At 43.1% G+C, this 25,058-nt stretch overlaps 1 protein-coding gene across 1 annotated transcript in view; it reads right to left on the reverse strand.

Annotated features, from left to right (window-relative positions):
* Positions 1 to 4,692: 4,692 nt before the first annotated feature.
* FAM20C (FAM20C golgi associated secretory pathway kinase) overlaps positions 4,693 to 25,058 on the reverse strand; it is a 59,717-nt gene continuing 39,351 nt past the window's right edge. Inside the window, exons 5-11 of the mRNA XM_072878075.1 lie at positions 19,363 to 19,455; positions 17,455 to 17,570; positions 9,186 to 9,366; positions 8,466 to 8,575; positions 6,811 to 6,892; positions 6,657 to 6,716; positions 4,693 to 5,838 (exon numbers count right to left, since the gene is read on the reverse strand). Of these exons, the coding sequence (XP_072734176.1) occupies positions 5,586 to 5,838; positions 6,657 to 6,716; positions 6,811 to 6,892; positions 8,466 to 8,575; positions 9,186 to 9,366; positions 17,455 to 17,570; positions 19,363 to 19,455 (895 nt within the window). The 3' untranslated portion in view covers positions 4,693 to 5,585. The remainder of the gene's footprint in view (positions 5,839 to 6,656; positions 6,717 to 6,810; positions 6,893 to 8,465; positions 8,576 to 9,185; positions 9,367 to 17,454; positions 17,571 to 19,362; positions 19,456 to 25,058) is intronic.

Consider the following 25,058-nt stretch of genomic DNA (forward strand, 5'->3'; position numbering starts at 1 on the left):
GGCATCCAGGTGCTCCAGCGAGAAACGCCAACATACAGAGATCACTATATTTCAGCAGACTCCAGCAACCACCTCTGGAGTGACACATGGCTGGCATTAGTACAGCACCAGCAGTTGGAGGGATGAGATTTTAAATTGTATGTCTTTTGGGTAGGAGCTACCGTAAGTCACCCTGGGATGTACTTTGAAGTTATTTCAGGGTCAACTAAAGCATGTAGGTGGTTTTGTACATATTTCTGTCAATCAGTGAGCACCTTTCTAGAAGAAGCAGCAGAGGAATTTATGTAGGGATCCTAATGTCATTCATTACTGTGGCCAAGGCACAATGTGACCCAGATTCCCACATTCATAGAAGTGGAGAGTGCTCTGATCTGACACCTCCAATTTCGAGATATTCTGCTTTAGCTCAAGCTGCCAATTCCATCTGCAAGCTGCTGGGTTTGGGCCCATATCTAAGCAAGTTTCAAGGTGTAACACATGCTACTTCTGACAGGGAACAGGGGCTGATTGTGTAGGAAGGTCATTTGAAAGAGAGGATCTGATCTCCCAGCACATAGTCTTCATATAGTGGATTGGACAGAAATGCAGGCATTCCCCTCATCGTGCTCAAAATCCCCTTACTTCATGTTAACTACATCAAAGTTGCATAAATGGAAAACCTTGGAAAGTATTTAATATCTCTAAAAAGATGGAGCAGCAGATAGTGTGTATTCCAGCAGCTCTTGCAGACAATCTCTAGACACAAACTTTTGCTCTGACCTTGCATTAGAGGAAGAGGTACTGGTACTGCCAAATCAATAGCCTCCTTTTTGCTTTTGCTTCATTTTCACCCATGACCAGAGCTGGTCTGACCTCAGTTCTCAGGTCTCTTGACCCACCAAATTGAATTGCTTTTAATTTTTTTCTAGACAGCCCCCAAAAGCATTGGATTGGTACTTTACTGATGCAAATGTAGAAGCAAGCAGATAATTCAGTTTGATCTGGTCACAGAGTGAGTTATGGCTGGAGGCTACCTATGAATCACTTTTAGCATAAAAAATACTCTCAAGAAATCTGGCAGTTTCTAACTGGTAATAACTTGAAATTCCATGTGAAAACTTGTCCCAGGCAACTCCACATTTCCCTCAAACACTCGATTTACAGTTTAAAAATAATCTTCCTTGTGCATGTTAATTTCTGCATATTGAGCCCCGAATATCTTAGTAAACAACCACTGGCAAGAAAGTCCATAGGAACAATAGCTGGAATAATTTCTGGAAAATGAATTTTACGGTCATGCATTTAGTACTAGAAGAAAGTTTTCTCCATCAGGATGCAAATTATCAAGATTCTAGTACATGCCCAGCTCCAAGCCGGAAACTCAATACGCTTAGGCTGGGGCCACAAAAGCTTTGACGCACGGGCAGTCCTCAGGTGCAGTTTGGATGTGTTAAGGGGACGATGCAGTTGCTGCAATGGAATAGAGCAGGACGTCCCCCATTGGACCTATAGGTACCATGTACAGACCCACTAGCAGGAACCAGAATACCCTTTGGACACTCCTCCCTTTAACGCCCACAAAAGACAAGTTCATTTTCAGTTCAGCACCTGAAGGCAACAGTCCGGCTGAAATCCCAGGTCCCCTCCTCCTACACAACGCTTCTTGCTGTTGCTTACGTTGCAATCTCCTTCAGGCTTGCAGCTTGTATATACATCATGGGCTCTGATCACAACAGTGATACCTAATGCAAACAACAAGAGCTTTTTTTTTTTAATTTGTGTGAATTTCCTTTGATGCTTAAATAACAGAAAAACAGCAAAACAAAATGAGGCTCTCACTTGAATTACTCAGGAGAATACAGTAAGCTATTCTAGGCTGTCAGATACAGTTGTAATTAGGTGCTTTTAGAAGTATAATATCTATTTTTATCTGTTATTTATTGCGCATACTATATTTACTGTGCTGAACACATTATGCCCCTGATAGAGTACTGCAGATTTCTTGGTATGTTATTGCCTAGGTGCTGTTGCTACACCCATATTTGAGATTCGGAGACAAACCAATTGGATTCTGACATTTATTTATCTTCTTAGAGCGAATCTTTTTGTCTGGTAGATATGTAGGACTCCTAAAGAGATGTTACACCGTGTCATGCTAATCCTCCTTAGTTCATGGATTACTGACCTAATGCACAATGACAGCCCTTTCAGAGCCATCGTCTCGCACTGTGGTAATCTGCTGCCACACGTGTGTGCCAAAGTGCACAACCTCTGCACATCAAACCCATGGTGTCCTCCCTACAGAACCCCAAGAACAAGCTGTCACTGTGCAGAGGCACCCTCAAATCATATCTACTGCTGAGACAGCTCAGAAAGTCCTCATTGCCTGTAGAAGGATGCATTTCACTCCAGGAGAGCAACACCCTTTCCCTAAAGGCTCTCAAAACCCCTTGAGGTTTTCAGAAGAAATTCGGGCCAGCTGCTAGCTCTGTCTTGGGACAATGCAGATGCACCCCACAAGTGGAGGTTTGCCCCTCCCTGGGCTGTACAGAGCTATTCTCAAGGCTGTGTTAGCCCCAAGAGCTGAAAGGCAGAGCCACAAGTTCACTTCCCTGCTCCAGTTTCCCGTCTATCATGCCCACTCACCCCTGCCCACATAGAAAAGAAATATCAGAACAAGGCAATAATTCCTTTCCCTTCCCAAACACCTAGAAAATTAATATGAGTCAAAGCTCTAGCTACCTGGCAGCGTGAATGCAAACACACCAGAGCTTCCTGGTAGATACCAAGCAGCAACTCCACAGCTTGTTTAATTAATCAGCCCTTCCACTTCTTGACATAACCCCCAGATCAATCCCGTCTCCTCAGCTCCCCCACCACACAAAGGGCCTGAGCTCCGCTGCTGCCTGAGCACCCTGCACTGTATTTAGGCTTGCGCTGCTCAGGCGTGGTTATTTCACCCCAATTTCTCATCAGACAGCACAGAGGAAAGGAAACCTCTCCCAGCTTCTTAGCTAATATCTCCTTTCTTCCAAGATGCTTGCATGTCTCATCCCAAAGAAAAGCCTCCCCTTCAGCTTTTCTGTATGTTTAATTTAGGACTGGAGACAAGAATAATTTTTATAGGTCTAGAAAGCTGTAGCACAGAGCTTGCAAGGGGAAGCATCAAAGTTCAGGAAAGGAAAGAAACTGGAGACCCTACAGAGCTGGTTACAATATGGCAAGGATGAGTGACCTTTAGTTAATTATTCTGTAGAAACACTATTAATTCTGCTTATAGAAATACAGAATCAGGTTCATAACAGTAAGTTTATATCCCTGACAGCACCGGGCAGCCTTCTGCAGACCTTCAGCTTGAACCACCGTGCCAGAAGCTCCTGACCTACAACCCAGCTTCTAAAGAACAAAGACCTTTGCTGTATCTATCTGCTCCTCTCTGAGCTAAGAGGCTGCCAAGTGCTGCTTTCCAAAAGAAACCCAGGGCTGCAGACCCAGAGCCTCTGGCTGGCCTGGCCCCAGAAGCAGAAAGCAGAGCTGTGCCAGGGAGGCGATTTTATAGCTCCTGTCTGCTGTCCTGGCACAATCTCATAGAGAGAAAAAGCTGTACCTGCAGGGAAACCACAGCCAGGCATTGAGGATAAAGCAAGGATAATATCACCCATTTCACCTTTTTACACTCCCGTGCTTTGGGATTTTGGGCTAATGGGGAGAGAGAGCTGTAGTGTACGCACTGTTACAGGGAACATCCTTGCTACCACAGGTGGGTCTTGGAAAGTGAAAAGCAAGCCATGGGGTAGCACAGAAATCTTCCAAGTTCATAGACAGTTGTATAATTTGAGATTTTTCTGTTGTCTTTGTATGCCATGTATGTGAGAGTCATGGGAATTTGAAATGGGCAGTAAAATAGTAAAAGACGTTTTTTTAGTGATAATATAGCAACCTAAGAAGTGAATGAGACTATATAGCAGCTCTTTCTCACATTCATAATTTAAAAATGCTGAAATGCCTACATTTTAGTCTATCTGGCTACAAGCTTTTAAAGTGTATGTTTATAAATCCCTGAGAAGACACACATAAAATGAAACAAATGACAGCTTTGAATTATAGTTGTGATGAATATTGTCATAATAAATCCTCTCCTCACCCAAGAGAGCAATGAGGGATTCCTTCTGTACCACACCATGTTTTCACAAGTCAAATACAGCCACTTGTTCAATTTATAGCTTGCTTTTGGGCTGAAAGTCTCCACACATATTACATGAACCCAGCTGTACATGATTCAAAATTATTTGGTTGAGAATATCATGTTTCTAGATAATTTAGGCTGAGATTTTCTGGGTTGTGCAAGGGCTTTTGCTACCCAAGTCAGAGGAACTGATGTATCTAAATCCTCTGGGCAGTGTGTCAAGCCATAATCTTTTAGACGTGTTCCTCTACAGCTTGTTTCTACAGCCACAATTGCAAGAGGAAGGGATGCTGAAATGATAGTCAAAACAATGCTTTCATATGAAAGATTAGCCATTTTCAACACCATGGTCCTTATCGGAGTTGTAATGTATATTAATCACCAATTCCCTACTTTAGTTTGACTTGCTGTTGCTACAAAAGGGGACGACAATTTAAACAGCTACTTCTGGAATACTTGGCTATTGTGCACAGTTTTGCTCTGAACAAGATTTCTAGCAAAAAATGAATCCATTTAGACACGATGGCTACACATTTTGCCATATCTTTATTGCACTTTTACCACGTTGCAAACAATTCCACAAAAATGCTGCAAAAGTAAGCCTAGAGCTGCTGAAAGCAGCTTTTTACCCATATATGTATATATTTACACAAAACTATCAAAAGCAAAGTTGAAAAGTAGCAGCTCAGCTATGATAGTCTAGAAAGATAAGAGCTGCCACCTCCTTATGGACAAATAATACAACTTGTCATTTTACATCACTTTGTAAAACCAACATTCAAGTATTCCTGTCAATGCACAATTAGTGAAATTCCCTTCTGGTAACCACTGTATTTATTATTATTATAATAATTATTATTTTTTGCCTTTAAAAGTTCATAATGCCTTAACCCTTTAAATGCTGAGTAGCTGGGAAAAAAAAGCATTCAATTTAAATAAGATAGAGTGGATTAGAGCACTTAAAGGGTTAACACAAAATACTAAGTGGACTGTCACCACAAATAAAGTGTGAGTCACAAAACTATGCTGTCCCTCTTAGTTAAATTTGGTAGGTAGGTCTGGGGTTCGATAGATATACCATATATAAATACAAAATATTAAGTAAAGGCCTCCCTTCTATACAAAAAGGACAGGAGGTGTTTTGCTATCAGACTGTTGTCTGTCAATGATCTGAGTATTTTCTGAATCTTTTCATAATCTCTCTTTAGGAACTAATGAAAAGCATCACATTAGACTTATTTTTCTTAATGAACTAAGCCTTTGCAGAGTCTACATTTTAGCTACTTTGGGAACAATTATATCTCATTTCTGAATTCACTGAATTCACAAAGTGGCATATACAGTCTTTTGCAAGACTTTTTTTTTTTCCCTCTTTGCATCTTCTTTACTTGGCTGGTAAAAACGTAGTCTTGCGATTTCACTACCTCTCGGTCGTAACAGTGTTAACATCAGTGTTAAAGTCATTTTCAACCACATTGTCATAACCATCCTTTTCTATACAGTCACTAACAGCCTTGAGGACAATCCGCAGCCGCCTGTCCATCGCCTCCAAGTGAGGCTGGTAGAGAATGGGAGCTATTTTATCTTTTAGTAAAGATTCCTTCATCAAGAGACTGAGTTTGTATTCCTCCTTGGCTAACAACTGTAATCGCAGATAGGTAGACTTCCTTATTCTAAGAGAAAAAGGAGAAAAAAAAGTGCAAATCAGTATTTTCATCACTATTGATGGGCTAAAAGGCTTATAGTCAGGATAGTGCTAACAGCGTAAAAACCTTATTTTGTGATCTGAAGTGATGAGAAGTAGGCCCTGTCACAGTCCTAATGAGCAGCTGCCATTGTCACCTGGCCAGTGATCTTTGGGAGCCCTTAAAGGTGGAGAGGTTTTGGAGCACAGCTCTACAGTCAAGTGCAGACAGCCTTCATGTTCCGCGGCGGGGTAAGGCACCGACTGAATCTGGTGCAGCATTCATGGGGTGGCGTCCACCTTGGCACTGACATGCACGACGCACGTGGCATTGGGCTGGGGTGTGGGTGGTGGCAGCGGAGGCTCCCGCTAGCTCGCCCTGCAGGGATGGCCAGAGCCTCCGCAGACACAGAGCTCACCCCGTGTCCCAGTCGTGCAAAGCCGAAACTCTAAATGTCACCTGTCCTCTCTGAAAATCCTGGCCATGGCCACCTGGAAAGCCGTTGTGAAGCACTTGAACAAGCTGGGGAAAGTTTTTCCACTCGAGTTCAATGGGACGTGTATTTTGTGTTAATAAAGCCTCTCTCACAACAGCTCCCAGCCACGCTCCTGCGAAGTCCTGATCTCAACAAAGCACTTCAGGTGTTAGCACCAATGCTCAGGACTAGCTCGGGTCAGGCTCTCTGGGCAGGATCATAACATCTCCTCCTCTCCGTGGTACATAATAAAAGATTCACTTGAACATTTCAGTCCTATTAGTGGAAACAACTGTATAAAATGGGAAACAACTCTGGAGATGAAACGTACCTGCAGCACTGGTTTAAAGGCACCAATATGGAAAGTTCGTCATGGGAATATTTTCCAAACCTATTTAAAGATAAGAGCAAGAACATGACAAATGCTGTTTTAAAGACTAACTTGTTTCTTTTTTTTCCCCAGAAAGATTATTCAAGGTATTTACCCTCTTCCATTATCTAAGTGGATAATAAATGTTTCATTTCCAAACTTCTCAAAGGTTTCGTAGTGATGTCGATCCATGTTACCTACAGAATAAAGAGAAAAAAAGACCGTTCTCACTCTGGCTTGCTGCTGGGCCTGCAAGTCAGGGCAACACAAAAGCTACGGTTCAGTGAGAAGCCCAGCGCTCCTCAAACATGGCAGCTGTGTGGGGCAGAGAAAGCAACGGGTCTACTGAGCTCATTTGCTTCTACTGTGGAAAGCCCAAAGTGTGCGATACTGGAAGATGGGCTGCTATGCCTCTGGGAGCTTTTCAAGCTCTCTGTAGCTTTTATACTTAAGCTCTAGAGGACCTAGCAGGAGACAAAACGAACCTTCCCACCCTCCAGCAACCCCTCCTGGAGTGCACCAAGGAAATGGCTCTCAGGTACGATGGCATCTCAGCTGCTCAGGAGCCTGGTCATCCATGAGGTAGCTATGTCCTAAGCCAGCAGAGCTTCACTGGTGAAAACGAGCCCCGCTGCTCCAGCCCTGGGTCAGTACGGTGTGCAAGGCAGCCGTGGTACGTGTGCCGGGTGCAAGGCTTAGCTTAGGGAGGGGAAAATGCATCCTTCAAGCAGGGAAGTTAATCCATATGACTTTGCTAATATTGTATTAAACTTTTTGAACCACGACCAAACATCCTGTTTTTCCTCTAATAAGAACTTTGTCCAAATTTCTGGCTGCCTGGAAAGCCAAAACGATATTATGGCTCTAACATACGGATCAGGATGCTGCTGCAGTGGTACAGCGGAACAGCTCTCTTTGGGCACCCATGGCAGGCAGACGCGTGCTCTGCTTCTTAAGGTCAATGTGCAGCGTACTGGTGCCAAGCTATGAATTTTGTCTTCATGGCAGGGGTCTTGAGCCACTTATAGATGCCACATATGGCCCCTGAGCTGTGATTTGGCCTCTCCTGCTGCAGCCTGTTGCAGAAATCTCAGTAGTGGCAATGGCAGAGGATATGTCCATTCTGGCATGTGTCCGAGGATCAAGTATGTATGTTGGCACCTTACAGGTATATTAGCTGCAGCAGAACAGGTTTCATATGAGAATGTCTGAGTAGTAACCACTGAGTAGGCTTGGAATAGGTCACTATTACCTGCTTGTTAATAATTATTTTATTCCGATCAAGTTACATAAACAGAAAAAAACTTCCTGAAACATACCACAGTTGCTTTTGTGACAAAGGAACACCTATTCCCCCCGCCCCGCCCTGACAGTTTACAGAGCAAGCAGCAGTGAATACTATTGCAGGCTGAAAACAATGTGCCATAATAAACAGTCCTTGCATGTGCATCCAGGAGCCATACATTACCAATGGTAAAGCACTCGCTAAAGCAAACTGTGAAGCCCTTAGCTGTTGTGAAGGAGACTAGCCTGACCTGCGTTCATCATCACTCTGCATTTCTGAACATCTTTGTTCCTTTAATCTGCACTGATGGGAATACATAACCATGTAAATCTGCATTTTCTCATAATCATCTAGAACGGCACATACAGTAAATGCAGCTTCAACCACGCTTAGCAAACTGCTGAGCTATGCAGAGCAGTGTAGAAAGAAATGGTTCTTATTCTAATTAAATGTTGCATTTAATTTTTGAAAGAGATGAAACATACCCATTAGGAAATCAAAAACTGTCATATCCATTATATCCAGAATTCTGGTCCCACTGTCATACGGGGGTGTTTGTTTAACCTCTTCACAATAATCTGGATCAACTTCCCATCTGGAAAAGCCAATATTTTGATATTTTATGTGACATACAAAGCTTACTGAGTATTAAAAAAAAAAAGTTACTTTGCAAAGATCTAGTTGTATCATGTTTGATTGAGGGCAGGGTCAGGTAGAGGCAGCAAATTCTTCAGGCTGCTTCCAGTAATGCAGGCAACCGATAAAGATTGTGACTGATGAAAAAGGAAGAAAATCACAAGACTGAAAACTATCTGGCTAAGAGCTTCAAGATTTAGGAGACCAGCTGCACCATCAGTCACATGATGAAAACATCGGAGCCTTGTTTAGGGCTGCTGATAGCAGTGAATCTTTCTCCCTCTGATAGGACTTAGACAGGTCCTGTTGCATCCCGTCAAAGCCGCTGGAGGTATCTGTCCCACGAGGGAACTATGCCATTGAAGGTCCTTTCAGGTTCAGGACCATAAGCTGGAGCTCCTTGCAAGTGTAAGTAATCTGTCCCTTCCCAGGAGCTGGACCCGCCGAAGAAATGCAGATGCTCTCCTAAGCCTCACTGCTTTAGATCAGGCAAGGGCAGTAACTGCAGCCCTGTTTTATTTTCCTATCGCCCTTTGCAGCTGGCGAACCCTTTGCTCACCACTACTCACTCTGCTTTCTTGCGCTTGTGGTAGGAACGTCTCCAAGGGTTTCTCCAGGTTTTCCTTTTAGCTAAAGACAAATCAGGCAGGAAAGCTGCCAGAGAGCCTTCGATCTGATCTGGTTTTCCACACAGGGCATGCTCAGTCGAGCAGTAGTAGGAACATTCCCCGTAGAAGCAGATGTTGTTGGCTGGCAAATAAAGGAAAAGAGTTTTAAAACCTACCCTTAAGTTAGCGTTCAAGAATTCATAAAAACACTGATGTATGTGAAGGAACATGAGCAGAAATAAATCTCAGACCCAAAACCCCGTTACCACACGTAGTTTTCTTCCACTGAAACCACTAGAAAGACACTCAATTTCAGTGGCTGGGATCATGCCCTATGCCGAGCTCTCTGTGACTATTTCCAGTCTATTTATATTCCAAAACCACATTTTTTTAAAATCCTTTCCCTTCTCCTTTCATTTTCCCAGACTGATACATCCTTTAGGATATATTTGTTACCCCAGGCTGGAACCCCAAATCCCACAGCTGAACAAGTGGCACATGCCCAAAATTAAGCCACCTTTCAAAATCTTGGCTCGTTTCTTTAAAAACAGTCAACAACATTTCATTCATTTACTTGCTGGTATGAGAAGAACTGGCAGTTTTACTAAGAAGAATTATTTACCATGAAGACTCGTGTGGGGGTATGTGTGGAAGGTGGAAATAGCACAGATGTAACTCTGTCAGCACACATCCCAAACACAAATTTCTTCCTCCACACATCACGTTACTCCAACAACCACAGAAAAAGAACCTGCAGCAGGTCTTGGACTGTGTGTTACCTTAAAACCTCCCCAAAGCTGCCACCACATATTTCTGTACCAACGGGAACACCCACCTCTTTACAAGAACCCCCTTCCGACATGAATTCACTGGAGGTGGGAGAGAGCAGCTCATCCCCAAACCCCACCAACGCTGAACTATGAACAAGAACAGCACAATGCTGATCTTGTTGGTGTGCTACAACTCGTTTAACATTGCTTTATGCACATAAAATGTCATTAGAGGAAGACTGTGCCCTTTCCTTACAGTAATGCACGAAGCTGGAAAGTCACATTGCTTCCTAATTCCCCACAAGGCCTCTAAATTCAAATATTGCTTCTGAGCTGCTCTCCCTTTGGGCAGGATCAGTATAAATGAGGCAGGAAGGGCTGGTGAATAGAGGGAGGTGAGTTGCTGCCTGCCACAGATGACCCTGCGGCTCGGACAGGTAAGCTGGTGGGTTTTCCTGGCAGCGATGCCCTGCAGCACGCCGCCCTGCACACTGCTGTGACACCCCCCGGTCCAGATCCAGCCTGCGGCCGGTAAAGCGCCCGGCGGAGATGGTAGACTGCTGGTGGGTCAGGAGAACAGGGAGCAGTACCGGCCCCGGTGCTACAGAGATAACAGGAGGGAGGGAGAAACAGGGCAAGGAGCTGTGACTGGGGAAGGAGGAGAAGAAGAATGTGGAAGAGCACTAAGGTCCGTGATGTTTTTGATTGTACTAATTAACGGTATTATCTGGGACAACTGCTAAGCATGGAATTACACCAAATAATTGGACTATAAGGCTGATATGTACCACTTGACAGTTTGACTCAGCTCTTCATTTCTAAGCCTCTATTGATGGCCGTCAGATTTGTCCATTAAGTTGTGTTTACTTTACTCTGGACACAGCCTTTTCCAGTCCCTCTGCTGTGACTGACTCACAAGGACCACCCATCTATCTGTGCTCAGGAACAACTCCAACCCAAACTGTATGTTTACATTCACAGGGTTGGCTCATACCAGTTAAATATATCCTGACTCAGTCCAGAAATATTTACCCTGTGGTCAAAAACCTCATTGACAATTACCGAAAGAAAAGTACTTCAGGGAAGAGAAAATGAAGAACAGAAATTACAAAAGGAAGGAAGGGAGCACTCAGCATATTTATACTTTCAATTTTGTAATTTAAAGTGTTTAGCATGCAGAATATCCTTTCTTAAAAATTCTTTTAAAAGCTTTTTCTTACATATAAGGCATACTTAGTCCCTTAACATTTTAATTAAAGGAGCAGTAGTTTGAGACTTCCCATGAGCGAAGAAGGGACCATGTCCTTGGCCAATAAGCCACTCGGCTTCGCTATTTCCTATGAACCCCAGCACAAGCCTTGGCGCTGCTCATCACATGACATACCTATTAACTTCTAAACAGAAACCCCACTCATATTTCCTTCTAAGCAACTCAGTAATATAACTCATATCTCTGAGAGTGAAGTTTTGAAAACCTTTCTACAAATTGCATGGGAAAAGAGCAATTGCAGTTAGGAAAACTTGGGTTGGAAGGGACTCTGGAGGCCTCTGGTCCAAGCTACAGCTTCAGGCCAGCTTCTCCAGGTTAAAAAAATCTGAAGCCCTCAGGTTCTCCTTGTACACCAGATGCACCAGCTCCAGGACCATCCCAGTGGCCCTCCTTCGGACTCACTCATCTCATTAGCCTAACATCAAGTGTGAAGTCAACATCTAAACAAACCCAACCTAACACAAGCCCTGGGCACGCTGCCCTGCAATCTATAACTTCTCACGGGTTTCCTTTTCAAAAATACTGTCGCAGCATGGACTTGGCATAGCTTTTGCAGGGCTAACACAGGTGCCTCAACTTCGCCTTTGATCATCCTGGCAAAACCAGGAGGGCTTCATGCCTCCCTGTGAACCTCTTCCATCATTCAGGATGAAAGCGAAGAGTTGTCCAAGCACCTGTGGGCAGCACTGCCAGCTGCAGATAGCCTGCAAACAGGAGGATCATACGGGGCTGCTAGGAAGGTTGGGATATTCTCAGCCAATAAGAACTGGGAAAAAAAAATCTGTGATTTATACCCTTAAAAGAAATTATTGCAGAATATTTCAAGGGGTTCCAGGCTGCCACAAGGGATGATTTGCAAGAAATCACATACAGATGCTGCTTGCTGCAGGCTTGCACAGAAGAGTTAGGAGATATAAAGAGATCCCTTATTTCCCAGGTGCCTGCTGCCTCGGTGGGAAGGCACGGCTCTCCCCTGCGCTGCAGCGAGGGTTTCTGTTTCCACCGATTTGTAGCTGCAGTGGGGCTTGTGCTTCAATTCAGCTGTGTCAGCATCGCCCGCTCGTCTGTGGAGGGAGGGAAGCCACGCAAATTTATCTTGATCACCTGAGACAATTTATCTTCCAGGGTTTCTATGACCTGACTTCCACCTGGCAGCGGGAAGCCGATGCTCGGTTATCTGCCGCCCTAACTGTTTTGTAAGGAGCAAAAGGCCCAGCAATGCCCCTCCCACGTTATCGCAGCCTCTGCTGCTCACTATGTAAATCTGACCTTTCAAAAAAGGAATTACATTAAACACGGCATTTTTCACAGTGGGAAGATAAATACTGTGTTTAATAGTTTGCTTCTGAATTTAACTTTGGGAACAATGAAACCCTGCTCCGTATTGTCAACGAAAGCAACTGGGACTAATAATTTGACAGTAATCACACATTCGTACCCAGATAAATCTTCAGGAAAGCTCGGGGACTATGTGGCAGCAATGGCATTCACTGCTGCAGAGTGACACAGCAGCACGCGTGCTGCTCGCACCACGCCGGGCCGTTCACCCCGCTCCTCCAGGTACTGATTTTCCCACAGAGCCCCTGTCGCCTTCAACGGGAGTCCAGTCCTCCGAGTGATGGCAGGATGCGTCCTGTCATTACGACAGCAAACTTGCGGTAAAACCACAAGCGTATTTCTCAGTGAGAAGACACTTTCAACGGCAAAGCTTTTTCTGCCAGCTGTTATTCTCCCTGTGGGCTCAGACCTGTGGTACTTACTCTCCACGGCTCCTGTCTGATTTCTGGGGGTAGTGTAGGTGAAAGGATGCTGTATCTGAAGTTACTATTAAAGAAATTAACTGGTTTGATTGATACAGAATAGATACCTTGATAGTCTACCCTAGTTCTTATATACAGGCAGTGAGATGAAGCAGCCTGAATTATCTGGGGAAGCATTCATTTCTAAAGTTTCTTAAAAACATTTCTTAGGAAAAAAAGAGGTACCAAATATAGAAAAACACAGTTCTCATTTAAGACTTCAAGGTGCAGTAGCAAGCATCTTTGAAACCGAAGTAGGTGACCCACATTCTGCACAGCAGGCTGAGGGTGAAATTCCAGCTAGAGACACAAGCCCAGTGCTTCGCCAGCAATCCCACGCTAAGAGCTGGGTTTGGCCTTTCGAAGGCAAAAATCAGAGGGAAAGGGGAGATGAGGTCTAACTGGAGTGTGGTCCTTCTCCTTCCATTAAAATTGCCCAGCCCATATGTTCCTCTCTCATATGATACAGGTATTTCTGCACAGACCCCTGTCCCTAAGTACACCTGCAAAAGAAGCGACCGCCAGGAATTTGTGCTCCTGCAGAGTGGGTAGAAATGGAAACAGCAGCAGTGCTGGCAGACCAGAAAGGGAGGGATGTTTATGCATGCTGAAATATTGAAATGCTGGGAATTTGCAACATGCAAACTCCTTCTTCATTAAAAACCAAAATTGTTTCCCCAAAGCACTAGAGAGGCAAGAGAATCCCGAGCGGTGTTGCAAATGCCTGATTTTCATTATCTGAGGACGAACGGATACAATTCGTAATGAAAACCACGCAAAAATCATGGTCTGGTGATTGAAACTCCAACTAATTACAACAATTAAGAACCGGAGTGTCTGCGTACTCATCTGCACATTTTCTGTGCGTCATCCTGATAGCTGAACAATAATTCTTCTGAGGAAGAAAAGGAACAAGTGGAGATACCTTAAAGCAAATTGCTTGGCAGAGAAATTCTTTTATGGAGATTTGCATGACTGTTAATAGAGGACATTTAGCAAGCCTGTGCAACTGGAGTACTGGAAAGAATCCTGAATATTTACTAAAGCAATGCATGAAAAGATCTTTCTTTTACCTGCTCAAAATAATAGCTAATTCAGAATTGCTATTGTTTGCTGAGAGGAGAAAAAAAAATCCATAATCCTTTGGAATTGGTTAATATGAACAAAAACATAGTGCTTACTAGCTGTGTAACATTGATTTCTTTAAGCTGCTGCCTCAATTACTTCCAAAACGAAGGCTGACACCGTTAATATGTCTCTTTTTTCCTAGCAAATTACCATTCATTTGTAAGACTAGCAGGGCTACTGCAGTCTGCCCTACTGCCTAGGATGTAAAATTAATTTAAATAATTACTGACCTAATTCCATTTCTCATGTTTAGTCCAAAGTGCCTGGAAGTGCACTTTTCTGCAATCTGCTTTCTCTCTGAATGCAGCCTAATGCATTGACTGACCTGTCTGCTCCCAGCCATTTCCACTTTCCAACGGAAGAAGGGATGCCACTCTGCAGCGGGCTCTGAAGCTACGACTGCCTGCAGCTTCCTGGCAGTAAGAGGCCCTGATTTCCATGCCCGATGGGACAAGTGAGATGGCCCAGGCGTGGAAATGCAGTGAGGTTTCTTCCAACACATCCCCGCGCTGGTCCAGGGAATAATACGGTGTATTGATGAGCATCATCAACATTTACCCTCTGAGGGTTTTCCGCTACAAACAGTGGTCTCTCAGCCCGAGGGGAAGAGATTTGTACAAAATCAATTACATTTAGTGCTTGTTTAATTTTAAGAGATGTATATGGGTGCATGGAGAGGGAAACATTGCCAGCCAACACAATGTGTTCCCATGACCATTAATTGTCCCTGAGCACTGCTGGGGATGGAGATGCAGAGCCAGAGCCACCTGAAAGGGAGTCCCAGAGCGGCCTCGACAGCTTAATGCAGGTGCACAGACTGGTTCTTGCAAGTATCTATACGTCACACCACAATTTCTCAGCTTTGTAACCAGTTCTCCCTCAAGACCAACTGAATTTGCTGCCCCTCACCTGCTGGAGGGGACAAGTCAGCCTCTTCCAGTCTGCCCCAGGCTCCCGGTCCCTCTTCATCCTCACCTCCCAGGCCATGGGGCTCGTCCCAGCACCCTCCTCTTTTCCCTTTTCTGCCCTCAATCTGCTGCTTGAGCTGCCTGCTAGGTTTGTGAATTTGTTTCTAAATGCTTAATTTAGGGCCTTTATTACTTTTTCATTAAGCATTAATTAATGCCTGCCTTTTAAGGTCAGTATGAAATACAAGATGGAGGTTGGGCATATGTTAATGAGAATCTAACTAATTAAACTGGGGACTTGTAGGGAAGAACTCTGACAAGTAACCAACATGATTTAAGCAAAGTATATTGATATAGGAAATGTAAAATTGAAAGAAAAATTAATTGTTTAAGCGTTTTATTCTCCAGAAAAGCCTGATTCATAGTTAATCAAATATTTTAATTGAATTTATCTGAGGCCTCTAAATAAATTTGAATAAAGGATTATGCTTGGATCATCCCTTGGATGTCTGGACTTTCATAATGACAAGATAAAGATCTCCATCTGAACGGGCAGCCTTAACTCTGCATTGCCATGCTCTGGCTGCTGTAAGCTACTCACTACTTGAGTACAGTTTTGTAATTCTCAGAAATCACTCAAGTTCACCCCTAAGCCTTGATATATAACTGGGAAGACTAAAAAGCAAGCAAACCTACTAATCCATGTCTTACTTGCTAAAACAGGAATAAAATGGCTTATATTTCAAATGAGCCAAAGTACCTTGTGCACATAAACAGTCACAAGATTTTTTTGCCATCTTTTGTGTGTGATTGTTTGCCTACAAAAAAATCAAGCCAAAAAAAAAAAGTGGAGAGACAGAGACAGAGAGGGAGAGAAAACGACTGAGATACAAGTTCCTAGCACTCAGAAATGCCTGCACATCAGGTCTGGTGAACACTGTCGCCATGTACTGTCACTATGTACTGTCACCACTGTCACCACGACTGTACATGTACAATTGGAGCGCTCATAACACGGGGTAAGATGAAACCTCTTGTAATTATGTAATGTATTTTACAAGTGAAGTTACTGGAATAAATAACTGTCTGCTCAACTGTGTGTCCTGCAGAGCTGAACATAAATATTAAGCTAAAAATAACAGCCATAATAATGTCTTTATTGGTGATCATGAAAGTGTGATAAACATTTTAAGAGAGAAAGCTCTGCAATGACAGGGCTCTGGTTTCTAGCTAACAGCAATAAATTACAGTTACGTCAGGAGAAACTGTAATTAAGTCTTTGGACCTTGACTTCAGGGATCTGGGATAAACAGCTTCTGGCCAATCACACACAGAGCAAAGGAGAGATCTCCGGAGATTTCTGCTCCAGATTGCCTGTTACACAAGTCACAGTCCGAGTTCAGCAAAGCACATTTGCACGCAGCTGAAATGATATGAGTTAAGCTCACTGGAACATAGCTATATGCTTTAAATTGAGTATTTCCCTATATATTCTTTCTCTAAGAACATACTTGTGTTTTTGTGCCTTAACTCAGAGCCTTAATTTCTCCATCTCAGCATCCCAGATGCTAAACAGAGATGATACCACTTTCTCCCACCCTTTGCTCATCTTTACCTATTCTAGATGTATATTTTGGTGAGCAGGGCATGGTTTTACCCTGTGTTTGTAAAATTCCCACCCTGTGGAGCTCCATCCTTGGCTGGGGCCACCAGACATGAAAGAGTGAAGAGTAACAGAAACAGAGAGTGGTATCAGTTCCTGGGGTCAGCCCTCAAAGCAAGAAGGAGGACTGGGAACAATTCAGGTCACTTCTACTCTGGTCTCTACCCAGCGGAGAATTTGAGCTGGAAGCAGGATATGTTACACATCTGTTTGCTTGATCTTTTTCAAACTCCTGTTGTAACAAAAACTGAGGTTCATGACTCTGAGAAAATTAGGTTTTGGTTCTCCAGTCAAAACTGAGAAATAAATGCATCTGACCAACAGAAGTGACGGATCACATTGCAGTAGGAAAAACGTCTAAATAACTAATGGGCTAAGTGATAAGGTTTTGGGTAAACTGAGAGCAACAGAAGAAATTGCTTTAGAAATTACTCTACGTAAAACATTTGTTGAATACATTGCTTTTGTGAACATAAAAGCCTGTCTCTGCGGATAATTTGTCAAGGGGAAAAGGCACTCAATTCAAAACAATAAAGTCTTCTTTGTAGGCTATGTCTCCACATTCATTTTTATTCAAAGGTCTAGAAGACAGTTCTATTAGAAATATCTGAGCAATTAAGCAATCTACACGTTGCTCCCTTAAGTACGTGTTCGGCGGGATAGAAAGAATATAGTGTTATTTCCAAGATTACCTGGTGAGATGAAAAACGTTCTCCACAGTTTCTTGTCACGAGTAACATCTCGTATTTCTCTGGTCATGTTAACCAGTCTACCTGCAACCGGTGGCACGCGACGGAAATCCAGGATCCTAGAAGAGAAAGAAAAGAGATAGTTTATCTAAAGGATTAAAATATAATGATAGTGATAGGTTTTAGGAAGGCTCATTACACTCTGAAGGCACATTTATCTGTGGTCTTTAAGGAGTAAAAAGCCCATCAACTTTAAACTGGATAATGCTACGTATAACATATTACAAAATACGTCCTGAATATGATCAGCTCTGACTTGCCTACATAGTATGGAGCAGACGCAAAATACAGAAGAGTATGGGGACACATTGTTCCATGGAAAAAATCAAGAATTCCAGAAATAAGAGACAGCAGAAACTTATTTTTGACTTTGTGCTATTTCAGGATTGTTACAACATTCATTTTGCTCACCAATTTTTTAAGTGACTTGAGGAATGGGATTTCAGCCTCTTTCTTACATAAACACCATCTAATAGACCTAACTAGTATTTTTTTTTCCTGACAGTCTTAGTATTTGTTTGATTTATTTCCTTCTGCTCCTCTCTGTTTTAATATACTTACACCAACCTAAACAATCTCCCCGAGACCAAAAATTTTCCCATGGGCAAAGCCTGGGTGAAGAGCCTTTCTCTACTCCAAACTCCCTCGCCTTAGTAGATCATTAAAAACTCCCTACAAAGCATTGCTATTAGATATAGTAAAAGAGCAAAGTCCCCATACAAAGCCTCCCCATAGGTGGGATTTTTATGTCCACTGTCTGCTGATAAGATTTTCTACATTGGGTAGCAACTGCTTTTTCTGCTTAGTGTGTGGATATTTAACATACCTCCCTGCAGGAACTCCATTAATGTTTTTTTCCTACAGCACCATCTGCTTAAAATGGCAATATAAAATATAAAGCAGAAGGGATCAACACCAAGGTCGACAACAATAAAATATAGAAGATCCTTGAAGGATCTGACCAGGATGGCTCTTAACGGCAAATCTATCCTGCACCACCCACTGATAGGTCCCCTCATCCTAACCATCAACCAGAAGGCAGCAATACTACATGTACCTCCAAATAATTTGTGTCCCCAAAGCTTCAAGCTTTTGAAGGATGTTTCTTGGCACTTCAGGGCGTGAAAGATGTTTCAGTTCTAACTCAGCCTGTGAAATGCCATGGTTTCTAGCCATACTGTTAATAGCTCCTCACTAATTATTAATTCCTGCTCCTAATCTGGGCAGGCTGAAGGGCTGCAGACCATTCTAAGCCTTGGGGTATCCACCGTACCCTGCACTAACTCTGCCTCCGGGGACATTTTCAGCTAACAGGAGCATGGGATGACCATCAGCATCCTCTCCTTCCTACTAACTTGTGGCCTAAATATGCTCCTAATAAGAGATGGCCCCAGCTTTTTGCTGTGAAACCAGAACTCCCTCCCCATCTCAATTATTCCTCTCTGAATACTCGCGTGATTCCCCACGTCTCACTCAGCTTTGCATGCCCTGGAGCTAATTGGGGTGATCCAGACTCCCGTCACACTTATGCTCTGTATTCCCTGGGAGATGGGTCCTTTCCATATGCACTTCAAGATCATAAGGGAAATTCATTTCTCGGCTTCTCTTCAGTATCATTTCTCTTTCTTTTTGAGAATTACTTATTGCCAGGTTTCTTATTCCCAGAGCAAGTCGCATTTCCTAATTATTAATATACCCTTTCATCATCTGCCATTTCATTTATTCATGGCATTTGCCCACCTTTGTTCCATTTTCCCCTGTTTTAAAAGTAATTCAGTTACAGGGCGGCCAAGTGCAGTAACTTATCACAATATTTCTACTATTCTTTTAATGCAAATCCATTTTACTTGCCTGTCCAAATGAAATGCTGCTATTTCTGCATTATGTCTTTCATAGTCTGAGAAATAAAAAAAGTCAGGCGGGGTTTCTTGTTCTCTGGTTTGTCTGCAAAGAAAAACAAGGAAAGTGTTTTAATGAAGGGTTAGCATTTCTAAGGAGCAGTACTCAGTCATCAGTATTTTATTGAGGAGTTCAGTATTGTTTGCTTAATGGAAGGCCTTTAAATACTTCATGTGTGCATTCTTTGCCATGTAGCCTTCATTTTATCTTATTTTTTAAAATACTGTAACAAAAAAATAGGAATTCAAGATTTGTGCATGCAGGCTGCTGTCACAAAGCTATTCCACTCAAGACTCCCGCTCTATTTAACAAGATCTGTTTTATCACTCTCAAACATTTCATTAGTGATAGCAGTGAAGACAATGTCATTTCATTAAATTATCATTAACTGTAATTATGAAATTTCCAAAAGTAATAACATTTTTCTTTCATCTTTGGCAGCCACGCAGCTCCTATGTAAAATATGACTCTCCCTTTGTATTACTTAAGAGCCAAAAGTGACATGTTTTTCTCATTTCAGAAGAAATGGGATCATTGCAGTTTGATGGCCACGACACGTCACGTTTCAAAGAACATTAACAAGACCGTGCTCCAGAGAGGATGCAGAATTTGTTGTTTCTTCAGTTTGAGAACCAATAAAAATTGTCATTCTGGTGGAAATAGAAAGGCTTCAACACTGAACTCCATGGAAAATAGAAAGCTCTGTATAACAGAGGAGCAAATCTCTGTCTCACTTGAGGCAATTTCCAGTCCCGATGGCTTTTGGATGGAGCACAACTCAGGCAGTTGACCAGTACAATGTTTGGGCCCCACCCCAACCTACATCGTGCCCTATTTTGAAGTCTTAAATGGGAGATAAGCACTGCAAAGCTGTTCTGCAGAGCATCTGCAAGGGAGGACAGCTCCCCAGAAGAGGAAAACAAAGCTCGCTCTTTCTCATTCCCCGCTGTCACAGGTGGCCAGCTGACAGCTTGTGTGTCACCCATGCTACACGCTGGCAATTAAAATACAGCTTCTACACCGGGACCTTGTCGCATGCAAGGCTTTGGGGTGGTGCAGGTGCAGAGCTTAAACCTCCAGGGAATTTGCAGCAAGTCCTAATTCTGGGGCTTGTTGGGAACCCAAAGCTGTGTCCACTCACGCTCATTCCCACAAAGACCACCATGACTATCGGGACTGGTATATGCCTGCGAGCCCCCCCGTATGCACCTTGCTGAAGAAACCAGATGAGTCTCATGTTTTTTGGCTATATGAAGATTTTGCTATGCAACCAGCAGGGTCTGAAAGGCTGATATCCTTTCTCAGACTTTCTTCTTTATATTAACATCTTGGCGAGGTACTCCATCTCGCCCTAAATGATGAACAATCATAGAGACAATATCAAGATATTTGACTTGTGTCCGGTATAACTCAAGGTTGGAGGGTCCTCCAACACCCCACTGATGCTCTGGCCAAAACAGCACTGACCACTGTAATAGCAGTGGTCACCGAGGTGGCCAACACTTGGAAGAAGTCCTGCTAGGGTGCTGCTGTGGCTGCCAAGGGTTCACAAGGAGACAAGCTAAAAGTGAGTCTGGCATCAAATAAAAAATACTTTGCTTTGTCTCCATAATAAATGCAAAAGGAGAAGGAGCACGTCCACAAAGAGGAATATGGGAGAGCCAGAAACCTGCGGCACGTCACACAATACACCATGCAATCAAGAGAAGAGCTAGGAGAGCCGCAACCTCGTTGTGCATTTTCCCCTCAAAAATGAAGAAATGAGCTCTGAATATAAATTCAAAGGATAAGATTAACATATTTCTGTTGGTCAGATAATGACACATTTGTAGATAACTTTCCCTCCCCTCCAGATTTTAAAGTATTCAATTTCTTCAACAAATCAAAGAGAGAAAGATTCATCCCAAGCTTTTGCAAACTTTACACATATCAGCACAGCTGATAAGTTGCAGAAAATATTACTAATTAGCTAATCAATGCCATCTGCTTTTTATCTCCCAAAGACTTTAAACAAATCATGGCTGTTCCTTTACAAGAAAATCTTGCTCCAGAAAATCAGACTTAAATAAAGGGTAGATCTCAATCTTGCAAGCACAGCTAGACCCACAGCCCAGCTCCTTGGCGCTGCTTGCTCGACACACTAGGCAGTCAGTCCATCACCGCCGGGATAGTCCGGTCTCTCTAATTTCACTTTTCTATTTGCTCCCTGCCACCCCCGGCAATGGCTGGGGATATTATTCATTTGGGAGAACGTATAGCTGTCCTGCAGGCTTAGACTTGTTTGTACATATTTCTCTCCTGTCATAATGTATTATTAAGTGGTAGCGCACCCTCCTAGAAAATCATGAACTTGATTGTCCTAAAACCTTCAAAAATGGACATCAAATCCACAGTGCAATCTAGACAATGGAAGTATTGGTATTTTTTAAACCTGACTACACATCATAAAACAAACTCCCAAGTTTCTTTGGTGCTTCGGGTGCTTCCCTCTACTTATCTACAGAAAAACACCCTCCAGCCACAGTCCCCATGGTCCACACCCATGTCAAATCGTTACGGCTCCCACTTTTCTGTCTCTTGGAATTATTGGGTTATTCTGAACGTAGACTGGAAGGAGTATTTATTAAATCCTCAATCTGCTTTACATGCCTTATGTTCCTTTGCAAAGCCCTGCAGAACTAAGACATAGCAGATCCAATGAGAAACCCTCTCCTGAAATAAGTTTGAAAAATCCTTTCTGCTGACTTATTCCAATATCCCATAGAGAGAACTGGAACCTTGTTCCTTGGATCTAACTTTAGCTGGCAAGAGTTTTATTCTAACATACATTTATTGTTAATTTGATGTCTGCAGCAGCAGCTCAAGAGATTCGTTGGTAATTCGTCAGCCACAGTAAGCTGCCGTACCACCAGCAAACGCTAACACGTGTGATGATCATAGCCTAAGGTACACAACTGAATTTAAAAAGCCGCGTGACCCTCAAGCGGCTTTGAATCAATGGAATCAATGGACTGTTATGACAATGGCTTTAACAGTGTTAAAAGGGCACCTACACTGCAATCTATATTTTTTACTTTATCCAAATGTATTTATACATGATATTATTTTATCCACATTAGAAAACTTGCTATTTTTTAGTGTGCACAATCTAATCAATGCATTGCCTGGTTTGGTACTAATTCTTCTAATGATCTATTCTGATGTACATGTATAGAGATGTGGAAGATCAAACTCTGCCCTCAGCAACATGGGCATACAGTCAGGAAGTCCTATCAGTTACTCCGGCTTTAGATCGTGGTAACTGGCTCTCAGTCTCTACGTGACAGGCAGGAAAAGGGGCATGCACTCTGAGTTCCTTCCAGGTCAAGAAAGTGTCTTATAAAACGACACTGGAACCGATCCATCCCACAGCATGTTTTAAATCAGAATTGCATTTTGAAGGGGAAGAAAACCCCAACCCTCAAGTTATTTTGGTTGTACTACCTGATGGCTATCGAAGGTTATTTTCTAATAAAATGGCACACACAATGAGATATTTGAGCAAACAGACCAATATGCTGAACCCTCTGCAGAAGTGTATGCTTCTGGGGGACAACAAATTAAAGCAACGGTCAGAGCTCCTCAGTGCCAGCAGTAACATCTCGCAATGTGCAGGGGACAGGTTCTGCACAGGTTGCAGACGGCGGGAGAGGATTTCTGGCGGCGGCTCTTATTTTGCAAACAGTTGGAATCTGGTGATCCTCTCTTTGGAGAAGGATTTGGCAGATATTTATAACGGCAGGCTGGGAAGCTCTGGAGGAGAGACAGATGGAGGTCTGTTGATACTGCACACAGTTAAAAATTACACAGTGGCACCAGACCAATTACAGCATGAGGAAAAGACAAATCAGCACGGTAACACTAGTAGAGGAGAAATAAGAACTAAGGGGAAATCAAAGCCCATGAAAACTTCCCCACCAAGGCACAACTCAGAGAAAACCCAGGGAGTCAAGAATGATTTTAAACAGGACAGGGACACGTTTGTGTTAACACAAGACGAGATGCAACTGCAATCTGATCTTGTGGCTAGAAAAGCAAGTCATGCTTACAAATAGAAGAAATAAAGCTACTCTGATAAATGAACAGTCATGAATAAATCTGGTGAGTCAGCTCCATTCTAGCTATGGTTGGGACCTGTTTTGGTGTTCAGTAGTATTTGCATAAGTCAACGTAGTGATTTGCGTGCAGAAATAATTGCAAAGCCTCAAGCTTTTCTTAAATGTTTCCGTAAACATTTTTTGGCCAATTACTTGATCCCCAAAACCCAACATCAAAAATTTATTGGGGGTTTTTTTCCCTGCCATTCATGAACCTCATCACCACAGTGAGACTGCGGGCTCTGCAGACGCTCTGGCATTGCAGAAAACGCCGTTATAGAAGCTAAACCTTTAACATGGAAATCTATATTTAGTTTCCAGGATCACTCGCATACACCTGCCTAAATTACCAGGATTAATGCCCACCAGGGCCATGTATTACTCGAAAGAATCCTGCCTCGATGCCAGACTTCCTCTGCTCTGGAGGGGTCCTATTATCTGTACAGTAGCCAAAAAACTAGAAAATAGGGCAAACAGCCCAATCTGAGTCAAGTGTTATCCTGACAGACACATGCTGTCTTCCTATGCCGCAGTCCAGAGACATTTCAGAGACACCTTTTGTGTCAAACCCGCGTACCTTAACTAATGAAAGGATGTGCCACTGATCTGAAAACGGCTCCTTTTAAATAGGTTGCACTCCTGTTCTGACACATAATCAGGGGAATCAACCACAGGGATTAGGGATGATTATGGATCACAACAATGAGCTTTGCTGCAGCAGGGAGTGGGTTTGCTTGGGTTAGACCATTTTGCAGACAGAGACCCTGACCCTCTCCGGCCAGGGAAATTTAGCAGCAGCAAAATCACTAAGAGACGTACCAGACCGACTAGGCATGGTAATTGCATTGGCATGGACACGAATAACATTGATAAGAGCGTAATTTGGCTATCAGAACAGATAACCGGAGATTATCTGGGTCTACCCACAGCTATAGGTCACTACTCTTCTCCTTTGGAAAGCAGCTTTCCTTTCTTACCGTGGAGTATTTAAGGTGTTTAAATACCTGTCCTGGAGCCGAGTTGCAGGCTCAACAGTTAATATACAGTGTTACCTAAATGATAAAATATAGTTAATACAAGACTAAAAGGCTGTCACTCAGCAGTTTGCTGCTGTTTCAATTACTTTGTGGCCTGGGAGGGACCTGGGGACTTCTTGTATTTGGAAGCACCACGGTGGGGCTTTGTAGGCAGCCCCTTGCTCCAGCAAGCAACCGAAGCACAGATGCTCCATCAAGTCCGGAGAGCCTTTCTTCCAACACAGACAGGCATGAAATCTGCCCAGCCCTCGCCTACGAACTTCTTTGTACTAATGGAAAACTCAGACTGGAAGTCCGGTGTCTGCTTGCAAGATTTTCTACCTGCTCCCCCCTGAGTCCCCGCAACCCTTATGTCAAATTGGATTGTGCAGCAGTAGGATCTAGAGTGCCCTGAGATAATCTAAAGCTTATTATTCTAAGTGAAGGAGGCAGTCTGTGGAAAAAAAAAGATGTCTCTGAGGCAGCTGCAGCCCTT

Source organism: Ciconia boyciana, chromosome 13, assembly GCF_034638445.1.
Source record: "Ciconia boyciana chromosome 13, ASM3463844v1, whole genome shotgun sequence".
In the NCBI taxonomy this organism is placed as follows: Eukaryota; Metazoa; Chordata; class Aves; order Ciconiiformes; family Ciconiidae; genus Ciconia; species Ciconia boyciana.